This window comes from Perkinsus marinus (genome assembly GCF_000006405.1).
Source record: "Perkinsus marinus ATCC 50983 genomic scaffold scf_1104296975548, whole genome shotgun sequence".
Taxonomy (NCBI): Eukaryota; Perkinsozoa; order Perkinsida; family Perkinsidae; genus Perkinsus; species Perkinsus marinus.
In genome coordinates this window covers 55,608-66,714 of record NW_003200744.1, presented here as the reverse complement: position 1 = coordinate 66,714, position 11,107 = coordinate 55,608, and the positions used below count along the sequence as shown (strand labels likewise).

The 11,107-nt window shown below is 48.3% G+C and overlaps 3 protein-coding genes across 3 annotated transcripts; 1 reads left to right on the top strand and 2 right to left on the bottom strand.

The window, feature by feature from the left end:
- Nucleotides 1–156: 156 nt before the first annotated feature.
- Nucleotides 157–749, top strand: Pmar_PMAR002380 (hypothetical protein; the record flags this gene model as incomplete). Its single annotated transcript, XM_002765338.1, has 3 exons — nt 157–375; nt 423–587; nt 633–749. The coding sequence occupies 3 exons, from the start codon at nt 157–159 to the stop codon at nt 747–749; spliced, it is 501 nt and encodes a 166-aa protein (XP_002765384.1).
- A 534-nt stretch (nt 750–1,283) lies between these two features.
- On the bottom strand, nt 1,284–7,081 carry Pmar_PMAR002379 (hypothetical protein; the record flags this gene model as incomplete). The annotated part of the gene is made up of 22 exons (XM_002765337.1): nt 1,284–1,339; nt 1,498–1,546; nt 1,593–1,673; nt 1,719–1,812; nt 1,861–1,921; nt 2,231–2,370; nt 2,418–2,531; nt 2,577–2,668; nt 2,719–2,824; nt 2,872–2,990; nt 3,036–3,157; nt 3,199–3,342; nt 4,694–4,761; nt 5,609–5,661; nt 5,715–5,925; nt 5,976–6,071; nt 6,117–6,229; nt 6,278–6,367; nt 6,419–6,549; nt 6,597–6,694; nt 6,746–6,869; nt 6,919–7,081. 22 exons carry the CDS (start codon nt 7,079–7,081, stop codon nt 1,284–1,286), a joined length of 2,325 nt encoding a protein of 774 aa, XP_002765383.1.
- A 1,035-nt stretch (nt 7,082–8,116) lies between these two features.
- Pmar_PMAR002378 (hypothetical protein) lies at nt 8,117–10,708 on the bottom strand (the record flags this gene model as incomplete). Its single annotated transcript, XM_002765336.1, has 17 exons — nt 8,117–8,361; nt 8,410–8,536; nt 8,583–8,737; nt 8,791–8,849; nt 8,934–9,035; nt 9,083–9,141; nt 9,184–9,271; nt 9,325–9,443; nt 9,490–9,571; nt 9,628–9,707; nt 9,755–9,856; nt 9,910–9,964; nt 10,021–10,071; nt 10,120–10,213; nt 10,259–10,338; nt 10,387–10,496; nt 10,541–10,708. 17 exons carry the CDS (start codon nt 10,706–10,708, stop codon nt 8,117–8,119), a joined length of 1,776 nt encoding a protein of 591 aa, XP_002765382.1.
- Between the last annotated feature and the right edge of the window lie 399 nt (nt 10,709–11,107).

Below are 11,107 nucleotides of genomic sequence, written 5' to 3'. Positions count from 1 at the left end.
TAGGTGCTGGGTAAGTGCGAAATTGGTATAGAAAACGTCGTCTGTGCGAAGGATGTGATTGGGACGGCTCCGACGACTCCAAGAGGTAATGTGCTTTATTAATGAGCCGTTTGTATCATACGTGGCTACCCCTTCAGTGATGAGTCAAAGGACTCCATGTTCGATTTCGACGAAAGTGAGCTCAAGGTTAAGCTCCGTTGGAAGATCAAGCGTTCTGCCAAGTTCTCCGACGAGGACGGTCGTGAGTTCGCTACTGTCGGCTTGCAAATGAAGGGCATATCGAAGTGTGAGGTTGAAGTTGACGAGGAGAAGGATAAGGAAAGCGATGAAGATTGGGATGCTACTGCTAAGGTTAAGAACGTCTGCTACACTCTGGTAAGATGAAGGCTCCTCGACCATGTGTGTTTATATTATGATATTAGTCTATCGATGGCAAAGACTATGACGTGACTGTTGAGAAGGGTAACTGGGAGCACTGGGATCGCACGTGGAAGGTGGATAACATGTTCGATGTGGAATACAAGCAAAATGATGGTGCTGATGAGGTCATCGTTAAGACCACTGATCTTGAAGGCAACCCCGGGCATGTAAGCACTGAATACTAGCACTTCTTTCTCGACGATTTTCCTCAGGATCTCCTCATCGCCTTCGCCATGAGCGAATTTATGCATCCATGCCGTCAGCTTACTAAGCTTAACCAAGCGGCTGTTCAGATTGGAAGGAACGCTATGATGCAGCATCGCAACTAGACGTGTAACGACAGTTGCAGCCGTTACTAGTCGATCATAATATATTCATTATTTTTCGGCCTTCTCACCAGCGATACGTAGCAGGTTTTTCTTCGCTTCGCGATATTCCAACAACAGTAGTAACTAGAATACTCATAATCATTATTTACGTTCCTAACAGTGTGTTCACTCAGTCTTGACACAAAACATTGTTTCGAGGATTAGTTGAACTACTGAGATCAGTTGGTAGTGGTCAATGGCATCCGTGGAGTAGCAAAGAGGGGCGTGGCGTTAATCTATTACCGAGTAGAAAATACCTCGGGAAAAAGAAGTGCGTGTTCTTTTAGAAATTGTGATGTAGGTCTTGCGCGTCGCGTATAATTGAGACTCCCTCACTATGTAGTGCAAATGCCGATGGATTTGGTCGACGATCTAGTACGCAACTCGCAGATCCAAGTCATTATGTCTTCACTATAAATGAGTCGATGATGAGCACAACGTTCATACAAAGCCTTTAGATTGAATAAACTTCTTCTCGAAATATTATGCGCATGTCTACTTCCTGCCGGTCCTCGCTAGATAATGAATGAACTTGGTTGCCGCCATTGTACCTGGATTCAAAGGATAACAGAGCATCCTAATCAATCTGCGGCCCACCAGCTGCATAGGCTAACACAATCATCTCCCAGGTGAAATTAGAATACGATGATGACTGTGGTGCATCTAGAAAGTACCAAGATGATCACTCTACCCAGAATGGGGGAGTCACCTTCATCCTCTGCCCTACCACTTGCGACCCAGTGATTATGGAACATACCCTAGATATGAAGGACTTCCATTCACTGCTAGATGTCGGTTTATTACGTGTATGATGAAGGAATTGACGACGAGATATAGAAGGACGTTGGCTCCACAATGCTCGAGGAAGTCGATAACATAGGAGACCTGTAGATGAATGTGGAGCGGATTCAGAAACCTGTTCATTGTTACCGTTGGAATGTCCTTCATGAAGGCAGCGATAAACATGGAGAATATGAGCACGGAATGGGAGAGAACTCCCCACGCCAGAATAACTTTGTAGTTCCTGAACACGTTTGTGATAGTTCCCCCTGTCCATAGTGATACCACTCACATAGGAAACCTGACGTAGCCATTCCAGTCGAGATATTCCCAGTCAACTTGAGGATTCTTGGCTAAAGGTATTAGAAAAGCCAGCTCCACCTATGAATGAAGAGAAGGACATGCTTTACATGTTGATAGCAATGGCGCCGTTACTAGCAATAGCAGGACAAAAGCAGCTATGTATGGTAGGAAGTTGTCTTGACGGTAGGTGCCAGAAGTGGCAGGCGACGGAAGGCCGCTTTCATTGTCGACTTGGGATGGAGTAGAGACTTCACTTAGGTCATCAAGGGCTTGGGAGCTCGGGAGATGCGAACGGCGGGATATGTCCGATGCTGCCAGATGAAAGGCCATGGATACGTGTACATGAACGCTCTCCTCACCTCGAGGGAGGCCTCCCGAGTATTCTAATAGTAACTGGCTGACAATGCAGCCGAAATTGAAGTAGAACATATACGGTATGGCTGGAAATCTGGTGGCTCGGAATTTCAAGGGACGACAGCCCACGAAGAGGCCCAAATACCTGTTGACCATACAACTCGGCTAGAGGACATCACCCCATAGTCTTACCTTTCTCCGATGGTATCGCAGTGAGTCAAGTGGTAAGTGCTGAGGACAAGTGGCCAACCAAGAAGGAATGCAAACAGTACCAGACGCGCTAGAGGCCTCTGGTGACGATACCGCCTGAAAGCTGGCATTCTGATGACAGCTCAAGGGTGTGGATCTCACATAGAGAAGGCAATGATGGGCTTAGTAGAGAGAAATCCCATGAGGAGCTCCAAAGGGAAGGCGGCCAGGAAATCCCAGTATACAGTCGAGAGCTGAACAGGAGACGATATGCATGAGATCCAGACACAGTGTGCTCCAGCACCGTTATGAGCTCGATGATCTCCCTCATAGCAGGCATGTGGTCCGCCACCGATAAGCTGAATGTAATGTTCATGAATATTAAAGCCAGAAGGACGAGGCCGACCGATCTGCAATAGGCACATGACCAAGTTTAGGTCAAGGGAGATGGAAGTACCGGAAGACTCTGGTAAGGGTAGTGGAGAGTGGCCTACTCTTGGTATTCACTAAGTAACTTCGATAACACATAAAACCATAAGCTGTAGAGAAGCACGTCATGTCGAGGGAGCAAGCCGCCTAAGAGCCAACAGGTGAAGGGGAAAGGGTGTTGACCCTCATGACTTTAGAGAAGATGTGCATAACGGGCCAATGGGTCATATCCATACCAACATGAAAGGATGATCTGGTATGTTCAACCAGCATGAAAGTAATGAACCAGCCCTTGAAAATGTCGATGCCAGAGCCTGGCAGCAGAAGCATCGTGGTCACATCATCACTGGCTTACTCTTACTGACGAAACGCTCGAAGTCTTCACGATTTCGCCAAGGCCTGGTACTCGGCCAAGTGAAGGCACCCTTTTGACCTTTCTTCGTTATGGTAACTTGCTTCCTCAATAGCATTTGATCATCAGAATCTTCGCCGCTCACACCTGCAAGATTCAGCAGTGTTTGAAGACTCGACCACGAGTGCTCGATTGCCCACGCTGACGAATCCTATTGCTGTCATGAATGGTTCCCGTCGTTGGGAATTGAGTCATAGGATGTTCAACGGGTTTATAGGAGGATGGTCGGAGCACAGCAACGGTTGGTCGGATGGCGAGTAGCGCTAACAGAAGCGAAGTCAGAAGTTGAGTATCACATCCATCATTGACAACATAAGCTGTGTGAATCAACTGATAAGCTTCCATGACGATTATCATGAGTGAACCTCAGCGAGCAGCGCCTTGTCGTAGCCCGGATTACAAGCCCACTGCGAGACCAAACATCTCTCTGAGACGGGCCCGATGTCGATGCTCAATACCCAAGCTTTGTACCCAACGGTATCATTCGAGACGACCCATAGAGGATACATTTCCTAATGTAGCTCTTCTTATTTATCTCACCCGACCACTTTAACCAAGCATTGCAGATTCATTCTGAGGCGTGTAACTCACGAAAGGTAAATCAGCCGTCGATAACTCGTTCACCTATGTGTACAGCTTCGAGACACCCAGAGAGCCATGTTGGGGTACGGCACTGTCTCTCCCTTGCACGAAATGAGAGAATACTCGATACATGATGACAAGCCTGCCGACTATACACACGTGTACATTGCTATATTGCAAGTGCATATTATAAGTATTATTGCAAGTATAAGTGCAATTATACATTTATCCATTCTTCCCAGCTCGACCGCTCTTGCAAGCAACCTCCTCCCTGCTTTTATCGTATCACAGAGTGTGGAGTCATGGCACCATTGAACCCCGCTTCCCGGCAGCCACAACTGGTCGCGTGGACGGATACACGGAGACCGATTGAGGCACAGTTGATGTGAGATACGGAAGCTGCATGCTCATGTCATGCATGGCTACATACTCATGCAAAAGCTAGTAGACAGAGTGCTTCTAACTCACTAAGCATCCTCGGTCTCTCCGATCTTATAATGGTACCCATCATAGCGAATGGAGGCCAATACATACCAACCGAGCATAGTCTGTTCAGGCGACGTAGCGAACAGATCAAGATAGGATCACACTTCGATGAAGTTGCCGACAAATAACCACGATCCAGCCAAGAACTCTGGCTACGACCTCTCCAGGATCTACTTTACCGGACGTCTTCCATCTCTATACCCGCATTCCGACAGACATACAACGGGATGCACCAACATTCGTGTACCGGAATGTCTCGCACCAAGTCAGGCGCTCTTCATTTCCTCAAAGTGAAATGCTTGAGCGAAGATGATGTTCTCATATCATCTACATCTAGTCTGTGACGAGGTGGTGGCACGATGATTCCGACCTTGCTGCTTCCCTTTCTGTAGCTCCGCCCGATAACAGTGTCCTCCGACATACTCCCAAGATTGGTTACTATGGGGGTAAAATCCTCGGTCGCTCGACGCATACAGGGTATACATCTTCCCGCCCAGGTTGAACTCCCACTGCATTCGGAAGGAGGTACACCTTTCCTGAGTGATGTCCCGACCCTCTTAATAAACTACAAGGTTTACGATCCGCCACATCGCTGGTGGCTATGATACTCAGGCCGACCTACATCCGGATGGCATGTACTGGGGTCAGAAAGTTCGGGGAACATGTGTAGTAGAGTAATCGTCTCAGCTGCGGCTACAGAGATTTACCAATCGGGGATAGACTATGAACCACCGGAGTCAACCTTGGTAAATTGACCAATTCAACGAGCATAGGTCACGCAGTAAGTCGTAATACATCGAGGTGTCATGACAACTGATAATCTCAAATGAGCAGCATTCGAACATCACCCGAATTGTAGAGCAATAATCCACTGTTCTACGCAGATGAACGAAGGAGATGATAATCGCTTACCTTCCAATGAACGAATTATATGTCGGACCGATCGAGAGAATTGGCCGTGATAAGGTCAGTGTATAACGTAGTACTCGCTTACACGAGGAATGAAATCAAAATTGTCCACCGTTCGAGCAATTCCCATGAGGGTGCAACTGCCCGATGATATGGACTTCAATGACTTAGAGTTGCCGATCATCCGGAACATCTCTGCGCGGAGGTCGGTGACTATGGGTAGGCTGTCGGGGTGGTAGACCAACATCTAACCTGTACAACGAGCCTTCACCAAAACGCCCATTCCCTCGACTGGACAGAGGACGCCGGGACGGCATGATCGAGGGATCCCTGGAGCAAACATCAGGAATCAAAGGCGAGCTGTAGAGCAGCCTACCCAACAGCTGGCCTAGAGCGAGGTTGGCCGAAGGATGTGATGTCCATCGAATCCTGCAACGGCGGGCCTCAACAGTGAGAGCAGCCCTAACTTAACAGTAACCTACTTCAACCTCCTTGATCTCGTTGTAGACATCTGGCCGGTGGCTCTCCGCGACTGTAGAAGCGGCGCCGCCAGAAGAGTCGCTTGAGACGGCGGCGGCATGCAGATGGTGGCGAACATCAAGTCTGCCACCATGTCTCGAGAGCAACCTCGTATTCTTTAGTCGTAACCGGGAAGAGAGATTGAAGTTCATCTTGGGCACTTTCGGAAGGGGTCTGAGCGCAGCGAGTGACTCGAGCTTATTGGAATAGGTCAGTGACCTCACCTCAGGATGAAGAGCTTGCCAGGGTGTCGAGGGACTGCACTCAATACCTCCGGAGACACCGGGTGGGCCATGATGTCTGCCACCAAATCGGTGAATCTGTCGCGATGGATCAGTTCATTCTAATCAATACGTTCGACTCACCGCTTTAGAGTGATATTCATATCCCAATTGAGGACCTTGAGAATACCCATCTGAAGTCGGAGATACTCACTTCTGGTGTGCGCATTCGAGCTATACTGTCCCATAATATGAACCTAACACATAGGAGTCGACATGGACATGGTAACTATTAATACTCCCACCGGATGTACGAAGTTATCCTCCCACATCTTCTCAGCCAGTAGCATGCAGCAAACCCATAATGATCTCCATGAGGTGTGGTGCAAATGGACCTGTATCCACCAACATAATATAACCAATACACTATACTAAGGCAGGACTACCAAACCCTTATCAATCAAGCGGATGAAATAGTCCAGACCGGCTACAACGGTGGCGACAGAGAAGCAGCACCGTTGAGTCATCTTTAAAACAAATGCCGCATCACTGTGGAAGGGCGGTACTCGAGGATTGCCTAAAACCATAGCAATAAGCCAAAACAACAAGTCGCAGACAGCATACCGGCAACTTCTTCGGCCTTAGTTACTGCAAACCTGCATTCGAACGGATTGTTCGCCAGCTGCTCATCACTGGTCTTAGCCAAGTGGACCAAGGATACCCTGGGTAAACTTGGATGAAGGGCAGAATAGCAGTCAGACAGTCCTGCCTACAGCTTCTGAGTGTAGCGCAGCATAAATGCCCTCTCAACGCCTTCAGAGGCATCCGAGAAAAGTGAGGAATTGAACTCAGGGAGTAGCTCAGCATAGCGGGTTACATCGTAAATGGGCAGAAAGTCTGAGGGGCAAGCCGCAGTGATCGAAGACCATCGTTGACGCCAACTTACTCGGCTGACCATTCTGCACGAACCGGTCCGGTGGTCTCGCAGCTGCAGCGGCTACCGGGGTGTTGATCTCCGAGGACTCAGTAGGCGACCCTGAACTGTCCGTAGTAGCTCGCCGCAGCCCACGCTGGATCCCATGGTATGAACGGCAGAAGAGGTTGAACATTGAGGTGTTCAACAACACTGTGCAAATACGATTCATTAAGAGGTTCAATTTGAGAGTGCCTTCAGAAGAATGATGCGCCGTTATTGCATATTGCCCGAAACGGATTTTCCAATGAATCGCGCACGCCCCAGAGGCGAGCTGTACCGCACGGGATGACTTAGAGGCGAACTAGAAGAAACCAGTAGTGGTCTCGACGTAGATGTAGTTTCAAGTGGTGCAGTCGCGTTGTTAGACAGTGGTGAAGGAGGGGTTGAAGCTATAGAATCATGAGATAACATTGGGCGATTACGAGTAGATAATTTCGTTCCTGATGTAAGGAGCGTCCCGTGCAGCTTCTGTAACCAGTCAACGTTGCGATCACTGCAACCACGTACGTCCACGAGTGCGCAACAATCGAGAATTCGCAGAACAATAAATAGGAGTCTTTCAAACATGAACATATCAATCAAGTAGTTTTTGGAGACCAGCTCTGTCCATTGAACACGCTGACACCGCCAATAAGCGCCACTGTTCTCAAACCGTGCTCTCTCTTCTCGCCCTCTGTTCCTTTCAAATACCTAACAACATAGATGAGGGCAACAAGGACGCCAAATGACATGTGTTTCCACGAGATGCTAGTGTAGCTCATCATCAGCTTGGTCCAATAATATCCACATCATCGAGCTCTCCTGGGATACTGACAGCTGGTGAAGTGGCCATAACATCAATTGCTTACATCTAGTAGATGTCATCTACTATAGATACAAGAGTGAGACCATATGCACTAACACGGAATCTTGGATAGACTGGAGACCACAAACACGCAGATACTTCTGCTAGAGAGAGGGTACACGGTGGTGATAGGCTACTCAAGACGAAAGTTATTCATAGGATACTGATGAAAGGCAGGCACAATGCTGAGATGTGCAGTAGAGAGACGGTGATGGGCAATGGTGACAGCACGGGTAATGCAGCTGTTATTGGGGACGATAATAGGATAGTGAATTAATTACTATATTGGCAGTTTCAGTAAGGTTAACATCATCATGAGAACAGTCACGTAACACTACTAACATTGCTAGACGAGGAGTTCTCCTTCTCATCCTCGACGGTAGAGGACTTGGGCATCTTAGACCGCAACCCATCGACCTCCTCCGACCCGGTCACTGCCTCACTAGCCTGCTCACGGCTACGTTTAGAGGGATGTCCAGCAGGGTGGTTCTTGGAGGGCTCACTGACTCCTGCAGCCGCGTCAGCTGTCGGATGATGACACAGCACCAGTTTAGACTTGGGTAGACGTCCTGAGTATCATACACATTACTACCGGCAGGAGAATCTCTATAACTCACTTTTCCGTGTAACGGATGGCCCAGACTTAGATCTCGCCGCAGTGCTAATGCCCGCTGACTGGAGAGCTAATGGTGCAATCGGGCTTGTATCGGTCTCCCGCCTCCTGGTACGATGGTGGGGTGGATCCTGAGGTAGGTATTCGTGAGTTATATTCACATCAAAACGGCTCTACCTTAATGATAGTCGTCGTGGCGTAGAGAGTATGCTGAGACGGAGATGGGCTGTTTATAACGGCTTCTGGTACAGGTTCCACAAAGCTAGGTAGGAGGGATAGTGTATCCTGAGTACTGTGGACGGCAGGATCCTCCATATCCAATACCCATATGTCTAACAGTAAAGATAATAGCTGGGGTCAATAGGATAAGGAGAAGGAGTAGTACTCTCATAGCCAGGGCATGGCGAACCATCAAGGCCGGAGTACGCTTTCAATGTGATGTATCTGATTACGATAGTCCGACAATTTTCCTCTTTTTCTTCCTGCTGTTGCTGTTGCTATTACTACCCAACCTTTTTGTCTTCATACCTGGTCTCATACGAGACCTGTCTCTTGAGTATCTGCTTGGGGAAGTCCTCACCCCCATGACGGGCCTTCTCAGCCTCATACTCTCTAATGGCACGCTCGTACCTGAGTGACTTACCTACTATACCTCTGACTACTAGGGTAAGCATTACGCATCCTCACTGAGGTTGGCCATCCTCTTGGGGCCTCTCTCACCACTATCAATCATAACCTGAGTAGTCTGCCTAGTTGCCGGTCCCTCACCCAGGCCTACTGTCTCTTCAGAGGACTCCATCTTGCTTCTGTCCTCAGAGGAGTCTCCTTGGGGTAAGAGGCGTTCCTCTTCTAACGAGGGGAATTTCCTAAAGTTCATAGGAATTTAGATAGCACTGCTGTTACAAAGAGCTCTGCCTACTTCACGAGCTCTGCAGGTGTCTTCTTGTCCAGTCCTGATATATTACCTACCTTACGCCATCTCCTCACCCATCGTGTCTGATCCTTGTTGAGATAAGTGATCTCGCTGATATAAGCAGCCTAAGGATGATAATAATAACTGTGCAACCACTGCACGAGGCCTCACCTTAGCTGCCTCCTTGCTCCCACAGGTCACCTCGGGGAGCTGGCATATCTCCTCCCATGACCGTAATACTCGGACCTTATGCCTGATGGAGTATAGCAGTAAACATGACGATATCATCTAGCAGTGGCATGTCCTTACTGAACCCTCTTAGTACTGAGCCCCTCCACGACAGTTGGGCCCCAGAGCCTCGAGATGGCCCCTTGTACACAGCGGAAGACCTGACTGGCATATGACCGTCACATTAGGCCCTCATCATGGCATAGACCTCCTCGACTTTATCGTCAAAGTTTTCCTTAGTATCCACAACAAACACATTCTGACCAGTGTGGGTGACGAAATCCCTGCCGAGCTTATCTGCCTCTGCTGCCTAAACAGTAATCTCTAGCCTTTCTTTAATAGCCCCCCTGCAAGTATACTGACCTGAGAGGGTGTGTGAAAGCGTGATTCATTCGTGCTACCAGCACCATAAGAGTAACTAACGAGAAGCACAAGCTCTAGTGTTGTGGCAAGGAGGATGTGATCTATGCTTACAACTGAGGACGATCGACTGCAGCTGATGTCATGTGTATGACAACATCGTATCTAAGATGGACTATGAGCATCACCATCCTGGACTGGTACTATCCATACCTATCGAAGAGTTCCTTATCCGTATAGATATTGTTAGAGTTCCGAACTTTCTCCCACTCCTCATCAGTACAAAATGTCCTACCATCAAAGGCACCTAAGAGGATTCCTACGGGCCTAGCGATACTACTACTACGTCTACCTCGGTCAAGTATGATAACCCTATCATCCTCTCGTAGACGACATAAAGAGGTTATATTATCCTCCTGCTCTATCTGGGCCCTAGATATGTCGAACTACCTTCAGATAGGATAGTTTGTCTCCTACTACTTCAGCATTATCCTTTGAAATTCAATATGTTTCCAAGTATGCCTCCAAGAAGGCTCATAGCCACCCATCTTGTCTATCAAGGGTGTGGCATTCTCTCCTATCAACGTTACCTGCCCTCCACATCCTTTCACTGGAGTATCCCTGGCCTCATCACCTGCAAGCCTCTATGCACGAGTCGGTTCCTGAGCTTGGTGAGAGCCGTAGACTTGCCGCCACCAGGCCCTCCGGTAAGGACTATTTTACACAACCTTCCCCCAATAGTCGAGGCTGCTGCTGTCGTCGAAGTAAGAGCGGCGGCTGCCCCAGCAGTAACACTGTTCATATCAGACGAGTTACTGATCGTTGGTATGATGAAGAGGGTTATGGAACCAGAAGACAAACTGATGACTAGATCAATATCAACCGAGTAGCGCTTATCCATTATCGTTGCGACAGTGTACTCCACATCGTACTGCAAGGGCTACAAGTGTTCCCTACTAGGAGAGCCCCAGTAGAGGCTGTGAGGCTGCTGCCTTACTACAGCCTTACTTACTACTATACTAGCGGGCGTGCCATATTGAAATTAACACCCTGTATATACTGAATATACACCAGTTAGGGTATCTATCCAAGCTCATCATGTTTAGTGTTGACTGAACACTGTACGTCACATGGACCAGGAAACCCAGTGCGTAATATAACGTATACGCGACGATAGAGTAGTATCATAAGCAACAGTAAC